This window comes from Equus przewalskii, chromosome 12 (genome assembly GCF_037783145.1).
Source record: "Equus przewalskii isolate Varuska chromosome 12, EquPr2, whole genome shotgun sequence".
Classification (NCBI taxonomy): domain Eukaryota; kingdom Metazoa; phylum Chordata; class Mammalia; order Perissodactyla; family Equidae; genus Equus; species Equus przewalskii.
This window is the reverse complement of record NC_091842.1, coordinates 40,850,071-40,873,952: the sequence shown is the minus strand read 5'-3', so window position 1 is coordinate 40,873,952 and position 23,882 is coordinate 40,850,071. Positions and strand designations below refer to the sequence as shown.

The following is a 23,882-nucleotide window of genomic DNA, read 5'->3' as shown; positions in this document are numbered from 1 at the left end:
GCTTCTTGGCCAACTGGGCCCTGGGTTGAGCAGCTGGGGGTCTATGTTGATGGCTTTGCACTAGGCAGGTGGTGGTCACCAGCCCTCCTACTCTCCTTCTCAGGGGGCCATGGCCTTCGCGTTGGTGCCCTGGATGCTTCAGCCTCCCACTTCCCAGGTGGCCTCACTTCCCCGGGCCCACAGACCACACCAGCCAGCAAGCCTGAGAAGGCCTCAGCTGGCACCCAGCTCCCAGCGCAGAAGGAGAAGACGAACCTGGCAGCCTATGTGCCCTTGCTGACCCAGGGCTGGGCTGAGATCTTGGTCCGGAGGCCCACAGGTACCGAGGGGATGGCCCTGTGTTCAGCTGTCCTGGGCCTCTGTCACCACATAGTGTGGGACAGGTACCCATAAGGGCTCTGGACACACAGGAGTGAGTGGCAAGCAGAGTGGGCCACAGGAGCATTTGGGAGGTGCCTTGTGAGCTTGTCACCAGAGGTGAATGGTGCAGGGGAGATGCAGGTGGCTGAGTGGGAGAGGGGCTGTGCTAGTGTGCTCGGGCCACCGTGACAAAGCACCATAAACCAGGCGGTTTAAAGCACACATGTGTGTTTCCTCCCCATCCTGGAGGCTGGAGGTCTGAGGTCAGGGTGTCGGCAGGGCTGATTCCTTCTGAGTCCTCTGTCCTTGGCGTGTAGATGGCCATCTCCTCCCTGTGTGTGTCCTCACATGGTGTTCCCTTTGCGTCTATGTCCTAATCACTTGTTGTGGAGACACCAATCATACTGGATGAGGGCCACTCTAATGACCTCATTTTACCTCAATCACCTCTTTAAAGACCCTATTTCCAAATACAGTTACCTTCTGAGGTCCCCGGGCCCAGGGCTTCAACATGTGAATCTTGGGGGACACAAGTCAGCACATAACAGGGATATTTCAGGCAAAAGGAAGGACTTAAGCCAAGGCCCAGGGCTCAAGAGGCACTTCGGGTGTTGCGGGACAAGTGGTAGCAGAGTGCTAAGAGGAGAGGAACCAGGTGTGGGCCCACAGAGGCCTGAGTGCCCTGCTGTGAGGCCGTCAGGGGAGCGGGAGAGGCTCCTCATGCATGTTCTATCCCAGTCCTCCTGGTTCCTGTCAGGGAGAGGGCGAGGGGGAGGAGGAGGCCAGGCAGGAAGGCCCAGGTGGGGCATGACGAGGCGGTCAGGATAAGGTGAGATGCTCAGGATGTGAGAACGCTCACTGAGGAAGGTCGAGTCAAAGCATGGGCCCTGGGCTTTGTGGGCAGGGGGACAGAGCCCAGAAGCCTCCCTGGCTGTGCTTCGCCCAGGTGCCTTTGTGAGGAGGAGTCTGATACTTTGAGATGCCTCCCTGGCCCACAGTGTGGCCCCAAACCTGGCCGAGCCTGGCTTGGGTGCGGGAGCTGACCTGGGGCAGCAGAGTGCTGTGAGCTGAGGGCCCCTTGTGCTCATCACTGAGGCCGGGGACTGCTGGACAGGTGCCCTGACCTAGGGGCCTGGGGGTCTTGTGGGGGAACATCAGGCCAAGGCCAGGGGTGTGCCTTGTGTGGGGCCTGGTCCCCTCCTTGCTGTCACACCCTGGTTGAGCGTGAGGAGCCTTGCAGGCCCCAGGTCCACACTTTTGAGGATGGTGCCCCAGGGGGCTGCCCAGGGAGGGATGGGACGGGGTGGCTGGGTGGATGCATTGGATGTGAGGCCTGAGAGGTGCTGCCACCCCTCCCCAGGGAACACCAGCTGGCTGATGAGCCTGGAGAACCCGCTCAGCCCCTTCTCCTCGGACATCAACAACATGCCTCTGCAGGAGCTCTCCAACGCCCTGATGGCCGCTGAGCGCTTCAAGGAGCGCCGCGACACGGCCCTGTACAAGTCACTGTCAGTGCCAGCAGCTGGCTCAGCCAAGCCTTCCCCACCCCCACGGTCTAACACAGGTGAGCACTGGTCCTGCTCCCACCGGGTGCACACTGTCTGATGGCAGCATGGGTCCCCCCCTTGGCACTGCCAGCCTCGGGCGTTGGGAGGAGGCTGGCCTGTGGGAGGACGCCCGTGCTCTGGACCTGACGTTTGTGAGCAGGAAGCACTCCTGCAGAGGACCCCCTTCTTTGGAGACGCAGTCCCTGTGGAGGGGCAGGCTTGAGGCCCCTCTCAGCTGGCCCCACTCAGGACAGATGCGGCAGAGCTGTGCGAAGCCTCTGCCCTGCGCCCTCCTCAGGTGTCTGCACGCGGGACTCCAGAGGCGGCCACACTTCTGCTTGGGTTTGGGTTTGGATGCACCGAGCACACTGCCTGAGCCTGCCTGCGCGTTCTCGTGCCTCTGCCCTGCTGGGCTGGCGCTGTCCTTCCAGGCCACTCTCTGGCCGTCCCTGTGGCCACAGATGGTGCTTAGAGGCTGAGGACCTCCATTCATGAGGAGGAGGGATGCACTCCCCTCCCCAGATGTCCACTCAGGCAGGTTGGAGAGCCGGGACCTGCGTGCAGCACGACCGCCCCCCCGCCCCCCACCGGTGGCCAGCCACTGCTGGCCCTCCCCTCTCTCTCTCCAGGCTCGGGGTCTGTGCAGGACTAGCGGTGCTGTCCTCTCTGCTCGACCTGTCCGTAGTCTCTCCTTCTGCTGACTGGCCGCTCACGGTTTCCCTGCAGTGGCCTCTTTCTTCTCCCTGTACCAGTCCAGTTGCCAAGGAAAGCTGCACAGGAGCATTTCCTGGGCAGGTATTCATCCGTCTCTGTAAGGAAAGCAGTGTTTGCCGCAGAGCACCGCTCTGCATCATAGATGCTGTTCTCATCGCCCTCATCTGCTCATCCCTCCATGAGCCCGGCTGAGCCTCTCATCGCCCTCCGGGAGCAGGGCCCCGACTCGCATGAGGACGTCTGTGCAGAATGCCTTTGCTTTGCTGGCAGGAACCCCTCTGCCTCGCGCCTTTGTGGCTGAGTTCTGTTCCCAAGCCAGACGGGCCCTCCCAGCCCCTTCTCCAGGCCTGAGGAGGTGACATCAGGCAGCTGAGCTGCGGATGCCCATGGGGGACAGCTCTTGGGGGACAAGTCTGGCCCTGGGGCTCAGCCACGCTGATTTTGCCCTGGCCTCTGATGGTCTCATTGGCTTTGTGAACCCTCACATTGAGCTGCGTCTGCCTTTCATTATGGGCTGGCCGAGGGCCCTGCAGACCAGCCTCTGGCCTGCTGCCCTCAGGCCCTGGCAGGGAGAGTTTGACCTGCGTGGCACTGCGGCTCGCCTCGGTGCCTGCGTGTGGGCAGCAGCCAGTTAGGAAAGGGCAGTATGCAGACGGGTTCTGGCGGGCAGCTAACAGACTACGCGTGTGCAGGGGCTGCGTGCAGGGCAACCGCGGGCTGCGCTAACCCTCGGTTGCTTCTTCTCACCCCCGCCCCGATGCTGGCGCAGGAAATGCTGCTTTGGGGTGTTGTGCCCTCTCCTTAGTGTGCCCGGCTCTGGGTATGGCTTAGACTCAGAAGGCGAGCCTCCACTTTCCAGAACAGGCTCCCAAGTCCGTGTTTGCACACAGGGACTTCTCCCACGTCAGTCTTCCTCGGGTCCAGTCAGGGAGGAACTCTGGCCTCTGTCCCCATCATCGGGGGCTGGTCTGGGCATGGTCCTCCCCCTGAACGGAGGCCCGGTGTCAGGCAGGGGCTCCTTTCTCACCGGGGTCTGTCTTGCCCTTGCTTAGCTACCTTGCTGGAGGAGCAGAGGTGGCTTCTGTGGACACTGGGATGGGCGGGTGGGGATTAGAGGAGCCAGATGCCCCCTCGTCCCAACCTCCAGGAGCCTGTGTAGGAGCCACTGTGTCAGGGCTCACACCCGGGCCCCCAGAGCCCCCTCCTCCAGTGGGCCCGGCAGGTGGGGCGGCTTAGAGCCACAGGCTAGGAGAGCCTTAGGGGAGGCTCTGTGGGGAGCCGCCGCTCCCTCTCCTGGGGGAGAGGCCGGTGCCTCTGAGGTCATGTGAGCTCCCAGAGGCCGGGTCATCACCCAGCAGCCCCGTCTGTCCTCCCAGACTCTGCGGTGGTTCTGGAGGAGGGAAGTCCAGGCGAGGCTAATGTGCCAGTGGAACCCGCCGACTTAGAGGACTTCGAGGCAACACTCGGCACAGACAGGCGCTGTCCGCGCACTGAAGCTTACAGCAGGGTGAGTGCAGCAAGAGCGAGAGCCAGCCCGAGGGGCCCTGTGGGTGCTGCCACTGGTAGGGGGAGGAGGGGTGCGGCTAGACGAGAGGGAAGGGCTGAGTCAGGCAGAGGGGCAGGCTTTGTGGAACAGTGCTGGCTTGTTCTGAACTTGGGCAAGTCTTTTGCTCCCTCTTTTCATCTGAAAAATGGCTGGATGTTCTTCCAAGTCCTTCTTGCGCAGACGTTCTGGGGTTTCCCAGTGATCCCTCTAGGGTAGCTCCCCAGCTCTGGCATCCTCTGGTTTCTGGGGCGCTTGGCTCCTCTGCTCAGAGTGGGGCACAGGCGGGTGCTGTCCTGAGTGAGATGGGGTCGTCAGCTTGGTGTTGGGTGGCTCTCTGGCCCTGGGCTGGAGGACAGGTGGGGCCTCATCACCTCCAGGTAAACCCAGCTGGGCTCAGCGGCGCCTCCTCATGAAGGTTCTTTTTGGATACGTTCTTTCCAGTCGTCTTCAACCTCCAGCCAGGAGGAGAAGTCATTCCGTGGAGAGGAGTTGGCTGTTGGGGGGATCCCCATCGAGCGGGCCGTCTCCTCTGAGGGAGCCCGGCCCTCTGTGGACCTCTCCTTCCAGCCCTCACAGCCCCTAAGCAAGTCCAGCTCCTCACCTGAACTGCAGACCCTGCAGGACATCCTTGGGGACCCTGGGGACAAGGCTGACGTTGGCCGGCTGAGCCCCGAGGTCAAGGCCCGGTCACAGTCTGGGATCCTGGATGGGGAAGGCGCTGCTTGGTCAGCCCCAGGCGAAGAGAGCCAGGGCCAGAGCCCTGCTCAGCCCGAGAGTCCCTTGCCTTCCAGCTGCCCCCGCTCCCCCAGTGGCCTGCGGCCCCGAGGCTACACCATCTCTGATTCAGCCCCTTCACGCAGGGGCAAGAGGGTGGAGAGGGAAGCCTTCAAGAGCAGAGCTGGGGCCTCTAATACTGAGAAGGTGCCGGGCATCAACCCCAGGTGAGCCTTGCCCTCCCGGGCTAGAGCTGGATGCTCCGCGCGGGGACATGGCGCCTTAGCCATCTGGGCAGAGCAGGCTGGAGTGCACGTCCATGTGTCCTCTGCCCTGTGGCTCTTCGGGGCCATAGGAGGGGGCACTTCCTTCAGGGAGGGTCTAAGGCCCTGCTTCTCCCCACGTGGGCTGTGACCACACTGGCCATTTCCCTGAGCTGGGGCCTATGGCTCCAAGCCCAGCCCTCATCCTCTCTCCTTCTGCAGCTTCGTGTTCCTGCAGCTCTACCATTCGCCTTTCTTCGGCGACGAGTCCAACAAGCCAATCCTTTTGCCTAACGAGGTAGCATGCCTTCTCTCCCCTGCAGGAGCCCCCTGGAGCTTGGGGGGTGGGCACAGCGGGATGCCCTGGCTCTGGGCAGTAGTGGCTGTAGCCCAGGCTTGCAGAGGGCTCCAGCCTCAGCTCCTGGTGGCAGCCTGCGTAGTCTACCGGGGAAAGGAGAGCCCTCCCCCGACAGGCATCTGGTGGGGACTGGTTGGGCAGGGCTGGTGGCAGAGGACAGCCTCCACCCTGGGCTCAGAGCGCTCTGTGGCCACAGTCCTTCGAGCGATCGGTGCAGCTCCTTGACCAGATCCCGTCCTACGACACACACAAGATTGCCGTCCTGTACGTGGGAGAAGGCCAGGTGAGGCTACTGGGCTGGCAGGGGCCACCTGGCGGTGGGGCAGAGCTGGGTGGCCTCCTTGCCTGGGGCGGGGGTTGGGGCCTGGGCCCTCATCCTCCACAGAGCTCAACCGCTGCAGGAGCTACTGGAGCATCCAGTGCTCATTGAGCTCTGTGCCAGGGACATGGGAAAGAGAAAGACAGATCAGTGTGTGAGCACATGGTTTACCAGAGAGTGCTGAGGACCATGGTGAAAGTGGCAGGTCCAAGATTGTGCAGGTGTGAGCAGAGTACTGTTCACATCGGTGATCCAAGGGACGTGACACTGAGCAGCGATGTGAAGGCAGTGAGGGAGATGAGTGTGCGTGCAGGTGTGTGGGGGAGCGTCCTATGCAGGAACAGTAGATGCAGAGGCCCTGGGGTGGGGCACACATGTGCTCAAGGGCAGCGCAGAGAACACTGGGCAGGGGATAAGAGGCGAGGGCGGGGAAATAATGGGGGGCGGTGCAATAATGGGGGGCGGTGCTGATTGTGGACAGAGGCCGCTGGAAGACTGCGCTTTCATTCCCAGTGAGGTGGGAGGGCTGCTGTGTGAAGTGGTGGAAGTTGGGCGGGGATGGTCCCAGTGAGAGAGGAGCAGGATTGAGGAGAGGGGCTTCGGTGCTGAGGAATGCTAGGGTTCTGGGTGCATTCTGAAGATGGAGCTGACCAAATGTGCTGGTGGACTAAGAGCGAGAGAGAGGGGAGGTCAAGGATGACGCACCTGGGCAACTGCTGGGATGGAGGTGCCTTGTGCTGAGTCGGGGTGGGTGGCAGAAGTGTGGCCCTCGGGGCCTTGAAGAACAGTGCCTGAGGGGGGGCAGGGTGTGGCTAGGGGGTGGCAGCCTGGGAGTAGATGCCACCATGCTCCTCCTCTCCCCCACAGAGCACCAGTGAGCTCGCCATCCTGTCCAATGAGCACGGCTCCTACAGGTACACGGAATTCCTGACAGGCCTGGGCAAGCTCATCGAGCTCAAGGACTGCCAGCCAGATAAGGTGTACCTGGGCGGCCTGGATGTGTGTGGCGAGGATGGCCAGTTCACCTACTGCTGGCACGACGACATCATGCAAGGTGCAGGTCTTCTCGTGGCACGTGCCCTCCCCCATTCCTATTGGCCCACCCCTGGGGGAGCAGCAGAGGTGTCCAACGGCCTGAGTTCACCAGCCTGGGCATCGAGGTTGTGGTTGAGCGGGCAGCTCTGCTTCCGGAAGCTGTGCCCTCAGAGAGAGGAGCCAAGTGCCGTCGGCTGGGGGCCAGAGGACACGGCTCCTGCAGGCCCTTGAGCCTCTGGGGAAACCAAGAGGTGCTCCTGACCGGAGGCTCAGGGGGTCTTGCCCGCTGCCACCTGACCTCGGCTCCACAGACGCTGCCCGAGACGCCCTTGCTGGCACCCCTCCTGGGCCGTGCCCAGCCCTGCTCAGCGTGGCCTTGCTCTGCCTTGCAGCCGTCTTCCACATCGCCACCCTGATGCCCACCAAGGACGTGGACAAGCACCGTTGCGACAAGAAGCGCCACCTGGGCAATGATTTCGTGTCCATTGTCTACAACGACTCTGGCGAGGACTTCAAGCTGGGCACCATCAAAGTGAGCAAGGGGCTCTCAGGGTGGGCAGCTGTGGGTCTGGGCCTCCCAGGCCCTTGGCTGGAGGCCGCGTCTCTCTGGGGAAGCACCCACTTGTGCATGTTGAGTGGAGGCAGCAAGTGTCATCAGGGTGTGTGGTGACCAGCGGGAGTGCTGACCCACTCCAGTGTCCCCCCCTGAGCCTGTCCCCTCCTCTGCAACGAGGACAATGACAGCCCCACCTGCACCGTGGTCTTGGTGAGAAATGACTGGCTTAATGTGCATGTGCGCTTAGCAGGCCGTGTAGCAGGTGCCTCGTGTCTGCTCCTAGCGTCTCCGAGCCTCCTCCCGCTCCCTCCCTCATATCATATCGCACAGCGGTTTGGGTGACCATGTCTAGACGAGGACGCTGGGGCTGGAGGTCCCATGGGAAGGAGGCCAGCCCAGTCCAGGCACTGTCATGGGTGGTGGTGGGAAGATAGCTGAGGCCAGGCAGGGCGGGAGCCCAGCGCAGCTCGGGAGCTGAGGTGCCGGTGCGAGAGGTGTTTGGTTTATTGTAAACATGATAGGAGGCCTCGGAGGAGGTCACTGAACAGACCCCCAGGCTGGCAGAGGATCGCAGTGAGCAGGGGTGCCTGCGGGAGGCTGGGGGGTGCACGTGGACAGTCCACCAGGAGGAAACCGGGGCGGCCTGAGGTGTGGGTGCTCACGTGCTGTCACGGTGGGGTGAACTCGGACGCGGACGTGCGGGCTGGAGAGGCACTGGGGAGTGGTCAGCGCATGGAGGGCAGAGCTGCGGGCTGGGAACCTGGTGCTGCTCTCAGTTGACGCAGAGGTGGTGTCAGCTGGGTGGCAACAGGAACCCTGGGCAGCGTGAGGGGTCTGTGGGGCTGTGTGCCTATTTGGGGTCCTGACTATGAACTTAAACTTCGGCAGATTCAGGTGTTGGGATCCAGGTGCAGGTTAGGTTTAGGAACTGGTGGTTGCAGGCAGACGCAGTGGCAGCTGATCCCAGGGCTGGATGAGCAGGAAGTGTGAGTGCATAACCATGCAGAGTGTAGGCTGCTTGTTGAGTTAGCGAGTGGCTCCCACTGCTAAGCCCACTGTCCTCCGAAGTGAGCAAGTGGCAGAAAGTGACCGTTGGTGCCAGGCTGACCCCTGCTTTTGTCCATGCAGGGCCAGTTCAACTTTGTCCATGTGATTATCACCCCCCTGGACTACGAGTGCAACCTGGTGTCGCTGCAGTGCAGGAAAGGTGAGGCCCAGGGCTGGGCGGGGAGGCCCACAGGGCCCTGAGCCCTGTGTGAGCGCTGTGTCTCCCCAGACATGGAGGGCCTCGTGGATACCAGCGTGGCCAAGATCGTGTCTGACCGCAACCTCCCTTTTGTGGCCCGCCAGATGGCCCTGCATGCAAATGTGAGCAGAGGCAACATGGGGGGTGGGGGGAGGACAGAGGCCCACAGGGGCCACCCCTGGAGGGCTTACCACTCTGCCCTCCCTGCCCAGATGGCCTCGCAGGTACACCACAGCCGCTCCAACCCCACTGACATCTATCCCTCCAAGTGGATTGCCAGGCTCCGCCACATCAAGCGGCTCCGCCACCGGGTAGGATGGGCCATGGGCACAAGGGGGGCTCCTTCAGAGATGTGATGGCCAACCAGGGTAGGTGTGGCATCCAGCTCGGGGAGAGCATGCTGTTGAAATTGCCCCCTCCCTCAGATCCGGGAGGAAGCCCAGTACTCGAACTCCAGCCTGACCCTGATGCAGACGCACCCTCCGGGCCACGCCAAAGCCCCAGCACAGGCTCCAGCCGAGCCCATGCCCACCTACGAGACGGGCCAGCGGAAGCGCCTCATCTCTTCCGTGGACGACTTCACAGAGTTTGTGTGAGGCTGTGCCTGGAACAGCACCAGGTCCTGTTGGGGCTCCCTGTGGCTGTCAAACCCTCCCTGGCCCCCGCAAGGTGCCAAGCAGTATTTATTTGTTCAAATAAAGTGGTGGTGCAGCCCAAGCCTGCTGCTGTGCCCACGGCCCTCGGACACAGACACAGGGAGCAGTCAGCCAACTCGTTTATTTGACTTCGTCTGGTGGGGGTGGGGAGGGATGAAGGCTGTAGCTTCGGCCATGCCCATACAAGTGGGCTGGGGGCCTGCCGGGCTGTGGTCAGGGCCTTGCCCTTCGGGAAAGCCTCACACACGTGTTCTCATGTACACGGTCACACTCACTGCCCCAGCCCTGGGAGCCAGCTCCTGGGGAGGGGTCTTCCCCCTAACCACCCTGGGGTCCTCTGCCACACACGAGTCCTGCTCCTCACCCAGACCTGATGCCAGCAGGCCCGGGCTCCTTCTCGAGGCCTAGCCTTGGGTGAAGCAGGAGAACAAGGCCATGGCGGTGACAGAAGTGCCTGCGGGCGCTGTGCCCCTTCAGACCTCCCAGCCCAGCCCCAGCCCAAACCTGGACTCGGATCTGAGAGGCAGCCTGCAGGCAGGTGTCTGGGGAGGGAGGCCAGCTCTGCAGCCCCAGTTCCCCCTTGGCGCGGGCATGGGGCCACTTCAGCCACCAGGCCCCTCGGCCCTGGTGAAAAAGCGACGTACAAAAATAGATACATCTGAACCCCGTATAAATTACTGACGGTAGACACACAGATGGCAGCTGGAGGCGAGTGCACTCAGCAGGGGACAGGAGAGGTAATAATTTAGGGGCAGAATAATGGGAGGTGCAGGTCCCTCCCTGTAGCTTGGATCCTTAGCAAGAGAGAGATGTCTGCCCAGGAGGTGGGGCCGGGCACAGCCCGCTGTACCTGAGGACTCGGGAAATAAATTAGCATCTCAGAGGCTGGGCACTCAGTCCAATACTGCTGTGTCCTCCCCAGGGAGCCGGGGAGGGGATCCTGGGTCCTGGCTGGCCTCGTGGCCTCTTTAAAGTGCTGAAGCCCACAGAGAGACACAGACAAGTGCTGCCCATCTCTGGGGGACCTGCGTGCAGCTGCTCTGCCCGGCCTGAGCCCTTGAGAGCAGCAGAAGGTAATACTGAGCGGTGTCTGCTCCAGCTCCAAGGGGCCAGAGTAAAGCCACAGGCCCGCCCCAGAGAAGGGGCATGAGCCCAGGTCCCCTGGAGCTAAGGGATGCTGGGGTGGACCTTGTTTTTGGCCCGCAGGGATGCCCTGTTAGGACCTGTAGCCAAGCCAATGCCTCGACTGGCCCGGGCAAGGCGGCTGGGCAGGGGTGGCTGCAGGACTGGGGAGGGGCCAGGAGGCAGCGAGGCTAGGGGCCCACCGCTCCTGCGGCCCTGCAAGCTCTGCAGCCGCCGCTCCAGCTGGTAGACATCCTCTGTGGCCTCGTTGAGTCGGTCAAACTGGGCAAGCAGGGCCTCGAACACAGCATGGAGGCGGGAGGGCTCGGGCTCCGGCTCCCCTCGGGGCCCCAATCGACCCAGGCCCACGCTTAGCCCATCCAGCTGGCTGGAAGAGGTGGAGGGGCGTGAGGCATCGGAGCCACCGCTGGGTGGGGGCACGTCCGGGGTCGACTTGGAGCCCCTGGATGAGCGGGAGGGCAGTGGCTCCATCCCTTCAAAGCGGACTTTGTGGCGGAACTGGGGGCGGCACAGGGGCTCAGTCAGTCCGGCTGCACCCTGGGCTCACCTGAGCCCAGGGCGTGTCCCTCTCCCCCCCACTGGGCCGTACCCACCTCCTTGACCTTGCTAAAGCCCATCCAGAGGCGCAGCCTGCGCAAGAACAGTTCCACCATCTCGTAGTCCTGCGGCTCCCAGGCGGGGCGGTAGAGCTCGCCTCGCAGAGCGTGGTACCGCCACCTCAGAAGGATGGCTCCCAGCCTCAGGGCACCCCATAGCCGCAGGGCCCAGAGTCCTGCACACAGCAGGGGGGACAGGCGCCAGGACTCGGCAGGGCACAGGGCGGGGCCCCCAGGCCCAGGACACAACACCAAGAGGGCCTGGGCGGTGCTCCGAAGCGAGTCCACGCAGGAGGAGACCAGCTGCGGGGAAGGTGGTACAGTGAGGGGTGCGACCCGGGCTAAGCCGCCCTCCGACGGCCCCACAGTCACTTACCAGAACGGTGAGCTGGACGTAGGCCACGGCCAGTGCCACCAGGCCTAAGGCTGCCCCCACCATCTCCGGCCCGGCCCGGCACAGCGTCTTCCCGAATACCGACCACTGGCGCACGAAGCGCAGCTGTTGGGCGGCCTGTGGGCAACAGGCGTCAGCCGACCCACCCCCGGCCGCCCGCCCGCCCGCTGGCCCGCCCGCCGGCCCAGCCCTCCTCACCTTGACCAAGAGCAGGAAGAGCAGCGATGCAGCCAGCCCTCGGGCTGCAGCGCTCAGCTGCGCCACCTGCTCGAAGCTGGTGAAGCGGCGCGGGCGGCGGCGCACGAAGCGGGTCCACTGGCGGTCGGCGGCGCCCAGCTGGGCCAGACGCACGAGCGCTGCAGCCGCCGTCAGCGCCACCAGCAGCCACCGCGCCCAGGCCCCGGGCCGCGCTGCGCGTACGCGCCCCTCCCTGCGCCAGGCGCGCGCCTCGACCACAGCGAAGTGCAGCGCGAACAGCAGCAGGCTCACCTGCGGGCCGGGGCGGGGTCAAGGAAGGACGTAGGCGGAGGGGCGAGGCGGCCAGGGGTGCGCGGGGCCAGGGCGGAACCACGTGGGGGCGGGGGCAGTCAGAGGAGGGCGTGGCAGCCGGAATGGGCGGGGCAGGCGCGGCGCCGCGCTGGGGCGGGGCAGTCAGAGGTGGGCGGGGCAACGCGGAGTGGGCGGGGCAGTCAGAGGTGGGCGGGGCAGCCAGGAGTGGGCGTGGCTTGGCGTGGCGCGGCGAGGCAGCCCGGGGCGGCAGGGCGGGCCGGGACCTACCGAGGTGAGCAGCGGGAGCGAGAGGCCGGCGCTCAGGCGCCGCAGCGCGAAGGGGTGGACGCTGAGGGCGGCCACGGCGTGTCCGGCGGCGGGGAACTCGAGGCGCAGCGTGATGGCGGCATGCAGCCCCACGGCCGGGCTGTAGCGCGTGAGCTCCACGAACACGGCGCGGCTCCTGCGTGGAGGGCACGGGGAAGCGGGGAGTGCGCCTTCACGGAGGAAGGGGCGGGAGCTGCGCGGGCTGGGAGGACGGGAGGCCGCGGCGTGGTGAGGAGTGAGTGAGCCTCGTTAGACCACTTCGCGGAATGATCCGGAGCGGCAAAGCTGGGGGTGGGTGTGAACTGTGACCACTGCCGAGAGGGGTCGCCGAGGGCCGGTGTGACTGATGTGCATGTGGCCGGGAGGGGACTGAGCGCCCACCTGTTGTCGATCCAGTTGTGCAGCTGCAGGAAGCCCAGCTGCGCGCGGCTCTCCTCCAGGCTCAGCCCCAGCTCCTGCACGTAGCCCCCGCTGTCGTACACGGCGCACGAGCCCCAGTACCAGACGCTGCAGGTGAGGGGACACTGACAGCCAGCCCAGCAGGAACCAGGGCGCCTCTGGAGAACTCCCCTCTCCCTGCCTCCCTAGAACCCTGGGCCCCCTGTGCTCACCCCAGCAGGTCAGGCACCGAGTAGGCCCACGTCTCAGAGCCATTGTGGGCAACAGTCCCCCAGCCAATGCCGTAGTCACCGGTGCTGAAGCCGCCTGAGGCTGCTGAGCACAGATGTGCCCCTGAGCCAGGAGGGTCCGGGCAGAGGGCTGAAAGCAGAGGGGCCAGGAATAAGCACCACCATCCCAGGAGCACCTGGGCCGGGCTCTACACATTCTCACCAAATGCTCCCAGAACCCAGAAGATAGATGTCATTGTCTCACAGATAAGGAAACCGAGGCAGAGAGAGAGCAAAGGTTACACAGCTAGCAAACTGGAACCAGAACCCAGCCAAAGGCTTCTTTGGAAAAGAGCGGGATAAGCACCAGAGCGCCCCTCCCCAGCTTACCTTCCTGCAGCCGCACCTGCCGCAGTCGAGGGGGCCCCAGCTCTGGGCTGGACTGGTTCCCGTGGATGTAGGGCAGCAGCACGTGGAACATCCACGGCCAGAACTCCTCAGACCTGCCCACACCAGACAAAGTCACATGCTCCACCTCTGAGCTCACCGCGCCCAGGGGGCGTCAGTGCCCACAAAGAGCACTGCTACCACAGCCCCAGCCCAGCCCACGGGGGCGAGGCAAGACTCGGGTGCCTCAGCCGCCGCCTACTGACATCTGGGGGCAGACAACTCTTTTCTCAGGCTGTCCTGGGCACTAGAATGTTCAGCGGTATCTCTGGTCTCTACACATTGCCAGCAGCACCCACTCCACTTACAGTGACCAAAAATGTATGGAGAGGCTTCCCAGTGTCCCCTGGGGGCTGGGTGGGACCAAAGGCAGGATCAAGGTGGGCCCAGGTTGGCATCAGCACTGCCCTGGCCCAGCAGACAGATGTGTGCATGTGTAGAGGGGCATCCATACCGAGTGATGGCCAGGAAGGCCTGGCTGTCCAGCTCCTGCTTGATGGCACTCTGCAGGCGGTAGGCGTGGCTGTGGCATGAGGCATCCCCATAGTTGGCCAGCAGCGTCACCAGCAGGAAAAGCATGTATACCAGGAGGCTCTGGGGGGCAGGAACGGCCCTGGGGTGAGCCAGTATCGCCTGGCCCATCATAACAGAACAGGACTTCCGGACAACTGGGCAGCAAACTGCCCACGGCCAAGGTGCCTGGCGCTAAGGGAGGGCAGCACAGACACCTTAGGGCCAGTGTTCTGCTTGGGGGCTTCACGCAGTCCACCGAAGGCCAAGGAAGCCAGGCCCAGGGCGCTGTGAGGCCAGGCAGGAGTGGCATTTGAGCTGGGCATGAGAAGGGGCACAGCAAGGAGTAGGGCAGTAGGAATTGGGGTGATGGGAGGGAGCTGGGGCAGGGGCTGCAGCGGGGAGGGCCTTCCGGGGTCAGGAAGGGGTGTGTGTGAGGTGTGTGAGGAAGGTGGGACCTCTAGGAAGATGCTGCACTGGCCAGGAGTCAGGAGACGGAGGGGAGGCGCTGGCCGCTGCCTGAGCTCACCCTTAGCATCCTGTGCAGCCTCTTGACCTTTCGGGCCTCCTCCTTTGCCAGGAAGAGTGCGAAGCCGTGGGGGGGCCGCACACGGGGCACACGCTCACTCACGGGTGTCACGGCTGGGCTTTCCACCAGGGTGTCATCCTCATCAGGGTGCAGCCGCTTGGCCACCAGTGAGAAATACAGGGCTTCCAGCAGGACCTGGACCAGGGGTGGCATCAGAGGGGCCTGAGAGTGCCAGAGACTGGCAGCCTGGCCCCCCTGCATCCCACTCACCTTGAGTGGCTCCCAGCCGAGGAATGAAGCCAGGAAACTAGAGCTGCTTGAGAGAAGCCACATGACACTCACGCCAGGGGGGAAGGTGGCACCAACCCATCCCGAGACCCCCACAGCCACAACCACCAGGAGCAGGCTGAGTCCGTGGGCCAGAGGCGCACACCAGGCCGGCAGCAGTCGCTTCCGCAGACCCTCCACCAGCCCTGGGGAAAGACAGACAGGTGACCAGTGGCCCAGAAGGAGGGGCAGGGACGGGCGTCCTGGGGACACACAAGCGCACCTGTCCTAGAGAGCTTTGCCCATTGGGGCTGTTCCCAGGTCAGGCCCGGGCTGGGCAGCCCCCTCTCCCCCAGCCTCTGCAGCATCAACGCCTCAGTCCTCTCCCCAGGAGCGCTGGACCTGAAGCACAGGAGAGGGAAGCGACCAGCACTCACTCCTCAGCCCACACGCTGTCCTGAGGGTGTGCTGTGCAGCCCAGCTCATCTGTGCAGGGCCCCCCCATCTGTGGAGAGAGAGGACACTGCCCCAAACCAGGGTGGATGTGGTGCTGGGGCTCAGACCACTACCAGTAGCTCCAGGGAGGGGCCCCAACACCCACACTGCTCCTCAGACCAGGAAGTCTCTGTTCCTCTCCCCCTCACTTCCTGCTCTCTCCATCACAAAGTCCTCGCCCCACATCTCTGTGACCTGTTCCATCCCTGTCCTGTCCAGCCTCCACTCCAGCGGCCATCGCCTCTCACAGTGCGACTCTGGCAGCCTCCAGCCTCATCCCCCTGCCTGCTCTTCATGCCAGGAAACTATGACTAGGTCTGAAGTCATACCCACAAGCACTCCCTGTGCCTCACAGCTTTCCCCATGTCCCCTCACGCACACACGTTATGCATGCATGCAGTTACGCGGGCACACACGTTACACAAAGGACCATGCTCTGATGCAGTTGTATAACCTCAGACTAACTTCCAGACAAGGAAATGTGTGTATGTCTTTCAAATTCCAAGAGTACACAGCGCTCTGTACAGCCCAGACATGTGCTTGTCTCTCACGGTGCCACCAAGCCTCCGGCTCCAGAGCTGCTCCAAAGAAAGGGGAGCTGCAGGAGCCAGAGGAAACAAGCAGGGAGAAGGCCGAGAGGGAAGCAAGCCAAGGACAGGCACCGCTGAGGAGGGGTCCTGCCTGCGCGGCTGCGCCCTCATCACGTCCACTGATGACGACAGCGCAGACCGCAGCGTGTGCCCGCCGCTGGGCCGCCTTCGCTGGGCCTGGTTTGTGCATCTGCTGGAGAATAAAGGCACCACCACTTATGGAGGTCGGAGATCACAGGTACGAGAGCAAATGAATGCATATTTTTTCTCGAAATTGGCTTTTCTGATTATAAAAGTAGCGTAAGCAATCACTAGGAAGTAGGGTAATGATACATCGAGAAGGGAGATTTCATATCAGCATGTCCATCACGTGAGGAACAGCAGTTACTGGTTATCTGCAGTCTCCCATGTGTGCGTGTGTTTACCTTTTACACGTGGATGTAAACATGCCGTATTAGGATCACATGGAAGACACAGCACAGAAGACAGACTTTTACACTGGACTCTAGGGTGCATGAGCGCAAAGGCTGTGAGTGCACAGTGCTCACTGATTCCTTCAGTCTCTCAACATGGGTGCTGAGCCCCTGCTCAATGCCAGGCCCTGTTCTAGGCTCTGAGTAAAGGGAACAGCCCGTGCACTTGTAATGTGTCCGTGCTGGGGGGACAGCAGATGACAAGCATGAACAAAGCAACGTGCAGGAAGCAGAAGACAGGGAGACTGAGGCCTGTGTGCACGTGCGTGGGCCCCGTTGCCACCCTTACTGTTTATATAAGGCAGGCGGGAGGGCTCGGATTAGGCAGCATTTCACTGGAGACCTGAAGGACGTGTCTTGGGGAGGAACACTGGGCAGAGGGAGCAGCAGAAATGAAAGACAAGGTGGAGGAGTGAGGAGGCTGCCGCCCAAGGGAAGTGGGTGGCAGAGGGAGGGTGGGGTTGGACTGGTGGAGCAGTGTAAGGAGTGCGCCCAGTGCGGTGGGCCGCCTCCAAGATAGCCCCAATGACACTTCCCTCCTGGCATCACACTCCTGCAGAGTCCCTTCCCACAGTGTAACCAAGACGATATTTGTGGAAATGACAGTGTGTGGCTAAGAGGGCTGGGCCATAAAGGACACTGTGACTTCTGCCTTGCTCTCTTGGACCAGTCACTCTGGGGACAGCAGGTGTCAAGTTGTGAGGATGCTCAAACAGCCCAGTGGTGAGGTCCAGATAGGGAGGAGCAGAGAGGTCCCACCAGCAGCCAGTGCCAATGTGCCTGCCACCTGAGTTGTAAGCACTGAGTTTTGGGATAACCCCTTATGCAGGGATAGCTAACCAGTGCCCCAGGAGGACAGGACAGCACCTGCCGCAGGGAGCAGGCTCTCTCCAGCCCAGAACAGACTCCGCTGAGCTGGCCCTGAATGTTCGAGGCAGAAGATGACATCTGAATGGAAGGTGCAAGGACAGGTGCAGAGAAGGGTCAGACTCTGGATATGAAAAGTAGCTGAAAGAATCTGAAGGCTTTTGTGTGAGGAAGGAGACAGAAAGAGAGGAATCAGGGGCCAGCCTGGTGGCATAGTGGTTAGTGTGGTTCACACACTCCACTTCATTAGCCCGGGGTTTGGATATTCGGATCCTGGGCATGGACCTGCACACCACTCATCAGGCCATGCTGTGGCGGCGTCCCACATACAAAATAGAGGAAGATTGGCACAGATGTTAGTTCAGGGCCAATCTTATTCACCTAAAAAAGAAAGAGAAGAATGAATCCAAGGCTTTTGTCTTGATCAGTGAGAGTGCACTTGCCCTTCTCTGAGACAGGGGTGGCAGGGGAGGGGAAACCATGCACCTCTGTTGCTGTCCAGTCTGCGCAGCGCACTCAACACACACAAGGAGAAGCTGGCGAGCAGGCCATGAGACATCTGAACCTGGGCTTCAGGAAGGGCTCTGGGCTGGAGATGTGTGGGGGTGGTCATCCTACTCCGGGACTTCCCTACATTACAGATTTTTTTAACCGATTGCCAATTTCTTTCTTTTTCTTTTTTAAAGATTTTATTTTTCCTTTTTCTCCCCAAAGCCCCCCAGTACATAGTTGCATATTTTTAGCTGTGGGTCCTTCTAGTTGTGGCATGTGGGACACCACCTCAGCAAGCCTTGATGAGTGGTGCCATGTTTGTGCCCAGGATCCGAACCAGTGAAACCCTGGGCCGCTGAAGCAGAGCGCGCGAACTTAACCACTCAGCCACGGGGCCGGCCCCCCAATTGCCAATTTCTTCATAAAAATGCCATCACGTCAAGGTTAACTCTGTAAAGCGATTTGAGACACTTTCCCCTTTTCTCTGTGTTCTGGGACAGTTCACGTATCTCAGTAGTTTTTGGTTGTTTGAAAATTAGGAGAGTTAAAAGGAATGGAAACGTGGATGTTCACATAGAGAGGAGAGGAAGAGAACGAGTCATTCTATAGGAACCGTGTTACCAGACTGGAAACCAGCCAAGAAATTGAGAACTTCTGAAAAACACAAAATCAGAATAGTCTCAAAAGAAAAAATGGGATGTTTAAAAACCTGCCAGTGATTCCTCATCACGGCCAGGCCCTGCCAGCTCCACATTGGTTGCCTTTCTGCTCCTCAAATGTCCTTCATTCCTGCCACCCTAAAGGGAAAGTTCACTGTGCCCCGGACGACCCCACGAAGTCCTTTCAACAGATGAGGGGCTCAGAGGTCAGACAACGTCGCCCCAGCCCCACACAGGGGGACAAGGGCCGGAGAGCACGAGGCCACTCCCAGGCGGGGAGAGGGCTTCATGGCCTGGGCTCCCCACCGCCCCCACCCCCAGCAGCCAGGCACTCACAGGCCAGTGAGCAGATCCGTTTCCACTTGAGTGTCCTGGGTAGGGGCCAGGCTGCTGGTCCCTTCAGCCAGGATCTGCCGGATCAGGTCTTCATCTAGAGGGAGCAGAACGTGTCGGGGGGGCATGGGCTCCTCCCACCCCGAGCCTTGGAGCCTTCCCAGGGGACCTGGGGGTACACCCTCCCCGCCTCTGCTCACCTGAAGCTGAGAAATATTTGGCAGGTGAGGAGGGGCTGACCAGGGAGAGAGCGTCCTCCTCAGGGCCCAGCATGCGGCCCATCCGGCCCCGCGCCAGCCGCTGCAGGGTGCTGCCCACGATGGATGGGTCACTCAGCAAGTCTGGCCAACTGAGCGTGCCTTCGCTGGATGGCCAGCACACCAGGCTATAGGTGACACAGGTCAGCAAGGGGAGCCCAGGGGGACACGTCTGCATATGTACCCCAAGACCAGTCACACATGGACACACAGGGCTTCTGATCCAGCACACCCCCCAGACAGTGTGTGACAACATACAGGGCCAGCAAACATCAGATGAGGACACACAACAAGGTACATGCAGCACGGATACCCATACCTCGGCACACTCAAGGTGTGGCTGACCTACGCCAAGGCTCACATTTTCTCTAGGGACCCTCACCTTTTAGAATCATCCAGAAATAAGTCACTTTTTATTTGTCCAGCAAAGGCCTGTTGGGAATTGCAGAGAGAGCCTCACACTCTGGGCTGCCCAGAGGCAGCAGGACCCCCTAGCCCAGGCAGGGCCCCGGAGGAGCCCCCACCTCAGCACGGAGCCCTGGGAAGGTGAGGAAGGAGCTGTCTAGCACGGACGAGTCCAGGTAACTGTCGATGTCCAGTGCCTGCTGCCCCACGGGGGTGGAGCTCGCGCCCCCAGCCACCTGCAGGAGAGGCGGGCAGTCAGCAAGGGGCAGCTCTGGCTCCTGCTCTGGGGAGACATGCTACCTCAGCCAGAGCAGCCAGAGTCTAGACTAGTGCTATCCCAGAGAATATTCTGGAACAATGCATTCTGTATCTGCACTGTCCATTACAGGACCAACTAGCTATGTGCTGCCGTGGAGCACTTGAAGTGTGGCTCGTGCAACTTTAGAACTAAAGTTTTCATCTTATTTAATTTTAATTAATTTAAATACAAACAGCCGCCTATGACTAACAATGACTGCACTGGATTCCTGCGGTAAGTCCCTCTTGGTCATGGCGTGTGAGCCCTTCTCATGAGTTGCTGGATTTGATTTGCCACGTCTTGTGGGGGATTTTTGCTGTGTATTCAAAAGGACGGCGGTCTGCAGTGACCCCTTCTTGTGACGTCTTTGATGCTGGTGGCAGGACAGCACTGGCCCCATGGGATGGGTCAGGAAGTGCTGCCTCCACCGTCTGTGTTTGAGTTTGTCAAGGGCTGGTGTTGATGCTTCGGCAGCTGCTCGGCCTACTCACTAGTGAGGCCTTCTGGGTTTTTCTTTGTGGGAGGTTTTAAATCACTAAGTCAACCTCTTTACTCGCTCTAGGTTTGCTCAGATTTCTTTCTTCTTGAGTCAGTTTTGGTAGTTTGTCTTTCTAGGAGCTTGTCCATTTCTCCTATGTCATCTAACACGCTGCTGTCCCTGATCACCTGTGATCAGGGTGTGTATTTCTGTGGGGGTGACAGTGACGTCCCCTCCTTCACTTGTCGTGTCAGCAGTCTGTTTCTCTCTTTTTCCCTGGGCCAGTCGAACTAAAAGGCTTGTCATGTTGACTTCACTGATCTTGCCCTCTTTGGCTGCCATACTGAACAGCACAGACCTCGGCAGACGCAACAAGGCCACGCGTCACCTCCGGGAGCTCCATGGCCCCCAACCCCTGCCCACCTTGCTCCGGGACATCCGGAAGAGGAACAGGATGACCAGGTAGACAGGGTAGACAACCACACTGGACACCAGGCCGACAGCGACTGTGTCAACACTCAGGGGGATCAGCCTGGACACAGGCCCCGTGCTGTGTGGCAGGAGAGAGGAGGCAGGGGCTGGGTTAGGCCAGGAGGGGGCAGGAGAGGTTGGGCAGAGGGGGGTCATCCTGCTCCCCAAAGGCACCCACCTGTAGGCAGTGTCTCCCACGACCCCATACCACACAGCATTGGCGCCCAGGAAGAGGCACAGGAGGAGGACACAGCAGGTGGCCCGCTGGACGCGGGTGAAGCGGCTTCGAGGTGGCCGGTCCCAGACGGAGAGCCAGATGTGCTTGTCAAAGAAGCCACGCTGCAGCTCAGCCACTAGGAGGCGCCGGAACCGCCGCAGGGCTGCATCACCTGGCGAAGGGCACAGCAGGGGCTTCAGGAGGCCCGAGGGGCGGGGCCCCCTATCCGGCCGCCAGGGGCGGGGCCTTACTTGCAGCCAGCACCTCCTTCTCCACCAGTCCCCCGTTGGCCTCAGTCTCCACCGACAGCCAGTCATTGACCAAGAAGAAGGTGGTGCGGGCCGTCTGCAGGTCCCTGACGATGACGTGCTGCAGGAACCAGGCGGGGCTGAGCCCTGCGGGGGGTGGGAGCCGGGTGAGGGCTGCGGGGCGCGGGTGGGTGGCGGGGTGCAGGGGCAGCAGGGGCAGCCCGGACCTTTGTTGTCGTGCCACACACGGATCTTCCACACGCTGCCCAGGCTGTGCGGGGTGGCGATCTGGAAGATGTCCAGGCTGTTGCGCTGGAAGGCTCCCTCCCCATCCAGGTGCCGGTGGCCACTCCGGCTGTCGGCCCCATACAGCATGATGCCCACGTGGGCCGTGGTCCCTGGAGGACGGAAGGAGAGGTGACTGTTTGCTGCCCACCAGACATGTCCCCAGGCAAGTCTTCTCCTCTGCTGATCTTCACTCAACAAGTGTAGCCGTCCTTGCCTGCACAGCTCTGACACACACAGATCTCGCTACCCGGGTCGTTACACACAGCCCCCAACAGCACGAGTCAGACGTCCGTCGTGTGGTATGTTCACTCTGAGTAACTGCGTAAAATATAAACTTGGCCGCTAGCTCTTCAGTCTGCCACGTAAACAACAAAGGCACATCCTGATCAGTGACCCATTAGGTCACTTCTTCCAAAGCTCACTGGTGACGAGTCACTGTGCATCTAGCACCTCCCCGACAGACTGCCAACCAGGGGGGTGTTGCCTCCTTGTCTCCCAGTCACAAAGCCACAAGCAGTTTTACAAAAATGGGCCACTGAAAGAGGGCACTGGCTGACTAAGTCGAAAGCACAGCAAAGAAATGAAAAATGGTAAGTAAACTGAATCAAAGGGAAGTGGACCACTGAGGAAACAGGCAGCACGGACACAAGGACGCTGGAGAGCCGTTGGTGACAGCAACCTTACCGATGTAAACAAGGACAGTGGTCGAGACAAAAAGAATGAGGATGCCGGAGAGCAAGTGATGCTGGCAAAAAACTTCACATGAAAAGAATTCTCGGGGGTGTTTCGTGATCTAGAGAGTGCAAATGGTAAAGCACTGGAAGGAGGACGTCTGTCCACCCCGGCACAGAACAGACACCTACTCCACATCGTGTGCTGTTCAAACCATTCCTGGCGAGTTTTTCACAAAGGAAAGAAACACTTTAATTCTCAGTGTGTCCGATGTTTTAAGTTACGTTGTACTCAGTGTCAGTGTTTCTCTACACATTTATAACCGACATGGGTTTGATGTCTTGAAAACAATCTATTGTTTTCACAATAACAACTTATCATGTAATAATTATTCCCCCGTTAATGATCAAGTTCACTTTTGCATAGTGTGCACATGCTAGTCGGTCCTGCTCTACGGTGCAAAGTGAGACGGCCGGCGTGACTGCACACCTACTTTATGCACGCAGGGCCGCTCTCGTGCTCAGGGACAGCAGCATGTGCACATGGCGCTGCGAAGATTAACAAGCTACCACTTCACACGGCACCTGGTAGAGCGAGCCCTTCCTCCGTGTCATTCATCATCATAACCACTATGCGGGGGGCGGGGCCAGACAGAGCAGACAAGAGCGGCCAGGGGACCTGGATGGGGTGGCCTGTCCCCTCACCTGAGCCTCGGGCCCAGCCAGTCTTGACCAAGATCTCGTACTTGAAGTGGCCCCCCTTCCCGCAGAAAGGGATGATGCGAACCCGGCTCACGTCCAGCTGGTCCAGCTTACGCAGGACCACGGCCATCACTGCATAGGTCACCAGGCACACAGCACACGTCAGCAGGACGATGTAGTTCATGCCCAACACTGGCTCCTGGGGGCAGAGAGCTATCAGGCCCAGGAGGCACAGTCCACCCGCCCCCTCCAACAACGGAGCCGGGGACCCTGAGCCACCCAGGAACACAGCAGCACTCACGGGGAAGATGAAGTGGATGTGGCTGGGGGGCACGAAGAGACTGGCGCCGAAGGCGGTGAGGTGGCGGGTGAGGCAGACAGCCTGGCTGGGCGAAGTCTCCTCCAGGGGCACAAGCCCCTCCGTCCTCCACATCATCTCTTTCTCGCTAAAGTACTGGCACAGGGACGTGTACAGGCCCACAGCCACATCCAGCGCTGACCAGTGGAAGTGGCTGGTCAGGTTCAGGTAGTAACTCCCGCCTGGGTCTCTGGTCCTGGGAGGAACGGGAGGAGCATCATGCCAGACCCGCCAACTCGAGGTTCGGAGTCAGGGGGAGTTCCAGCCCAAAGACCTCTCGGCTGCAGCCTCACTCACTGCGGGTAGCCAGGCCCAGCCTGCTCCTTGGTCATCCTGTTGCCACACCTGCTCCCACAGGGAGCCCTGGTGGCCTTGGCACATACAGATCTGATCATGTCCACCTGCCCCCAGACGCCAGCCACACCCAAGCCTGGGTCAGCTCGTCCAGCCCAGCGCACCAGCCCATGCCCGGGCCTTCCGTGGGCCGGCTCTGGCCTCCCAGGCCAGGGGACATGCTTACCCCGGGGCGATGAAGAAAGTGTAGGGCCTGTGGTCGTTGCCTGCCAGCGCCTCCAGGCTGATCCTCCTGCTGGCCGAGCAGTTGTGTTCGTTGGGCCAGGGTGCCGAGTGCAGGTAGACAGCGAGGTAGGGCTCGGGCTCCCTGGGCAGGTAGTGCTCTGCAGGTGGAATGCGCAGGGTCGGACACCTGCCCGGGAGCCCTCCCTGCCGCATGGGGCCAGAGGAACCTCCATGCTGGAGGCAGCGCCTGGTCCCCCCACTGCTCCCCGGCCAGGCCCTAGGACCCTGTGAAGCAGGTGACAGACTTTACCAAAGGCCATGAATCAGCTCGTCTGTAAGAAACACCTGCTCGCCCAGGCCACCCCCTGGCTGCGCCCACACAGGCCGGCCGAGGCTAGGGGGAGGACGCAGCCGCTGAGTGCCAGCCCACGGCACCC

The 23,882-nt window shown here is 61.3% G+C and overlaps 2 protein-coding genes across 22 annotated transcripts in view; one reads left to right on the top strand and one right to left on the bottom strand.

Annotated features, from left to right (window-relative positions):
• TSC2 (TSC complex subunit 2) overlaps positions 1-9,424 on the top strand; it is a 38,792-nt gene extending 29,368 nt beyond the window's left edge. For 8 of the 16 annotated variants that reach the window (XM_070568778.1, XM_070568777.1, XM_070568774.1 and 5 more), the window contains 13 exons: positions 104-319; positions 1,721-1,924; positions 2,634-2,702; positions 3,998-4,128; positions 4,609-5,108; positions 5,367-5,442; positions 5,699-5,785; positions 6,689-6,875; positions 7,249-7,388; positions 8,541-8,619; positions 8,689-8,780; positions 8,871-8,969; positions 9,084-9,424. In XM_070568778.1, coding sequence (XP_070424879.1) covers positions 104-319; positions 1,721-1,924; positions 2,634-2,702; positions 3,998-4,128; positions 4,609-5,108; positions 5,367-5,442; positions 5,699-5,785; positions 6,689-6,875; positions 7,249-7,388; positions 8,541-8,619; positions 8,689-8,780; positions 8,871-8,969; positions 9,084-9,254 — 2,051 coding nt within the window. In that variant the 3' untranslated portion in view covers positions 9,255-9,424. The remainder of the gene's footprint in view (positions 1-103; positions 320-1,720; positions 1,925-2,633; positions 2,703-3,997; positions 4,129-4,608; positions 5,109-5,366; positions 5,443-5,698; positions 5,786-6,688; positions 6,876-7,248; positions 7,389-8,540; positions 8,620-8,688; positions 8,781-8,870; positions 8,970-9,083) is intronic. The other 8 variants (XM_070568780.1, XM_070568779.1, XM_070568776.1 and 5 more) reach the window with 1 other exon arrangement.
• The window catches only part of PKD1 (polycystin 1, transient receptor potential channel interacting), a 46,444-nt gene continuing 31,979 nt past the window's right edge, over positions 9,418-23,882 (bottom strand). Inside the window, exons 24-46 of one of the 6 annotated variants that reach the window (XM_070568767.1) lie at positions 23,447-23,603; positions 22,870-23,122; positions 22,572-22,767; positions 21,135-21,305; positions 20,911-21,054; positions 20,621-20,831; positions 20,395-20,521; positions 19,315-19,431; positions 19,173-19,222; positions 18,734-18,918; positions 18,537-18,630; positions 14,908-15,026; positions 14,628-14,830; positions 14,358-14,552; positions 13,773-14,023; positions 13,262-13,374; positions 12,875-13,022; positions 12,645-12,770; positions 12,225-12,399; positions 11,646-11,936; positions 11,430-11,564; positions 11,051-11,356; positions 9,418-10,955 (exon numbers count right to left, since the gene is read on the bottom strand). In XM_070568767.1, the coding sequence (XP_070424868.1) occupies positions 10,482-10,955; positions 11,051-11,356; positions 11,430-11,564; positions 11,646-11,936; positions 12,225-12,399; positions 12,645-12,770; positions 12,875-13,022; positions 13,262-13,374; positions 13,773-14,023; positions 14,358-14,552; positions 14,628-14,830; positions 14,908-15,026; positions 18,537-18,630; positions 18,734-18,918; positions 19,173-19,222; positions 19,315-19,431; positions 20,395-20,521; positions 20,621-20,831; positions 20,911-21,054; positions 21,135-21,305; positions 22,572-22,767; positions 22,870-23,122; positions 23,447-23,603 (4,241 nt within the window). In that variant the 3' untranslated portion in view covers positions 9,418-10,481. Of the gene's footprint in view, positions 10,956-11,050; positions 11,357-11,429; positions 11,565-11,645; positions 11,937-12,224; positions 12,400-12,644; positions 12,771-12,874; positions 13,023-13,261; positions 13,375-13,772; positions 14,024-14,357; positions 14,553-14,627; positions 14,831-14,907; positions 15,027-18,536; positions 18,631-18,733; positions 18,919-19,172; positions 19,223-19,314; positions 19,432-20,394; positions 20,522-20,620; positions 20,832-20,910; positions 21,055-21,134; positions 21,306-22,571; positions 22,768-22,869; positions 23,123-23,446; positions 23,604-23,882 lie in introns of those variants that run through there. The other 5 variants (XM_070568768.1, XR_011524943.1, XM_070568769.1 and 2 more) reach the window with 5 other exon arrangements.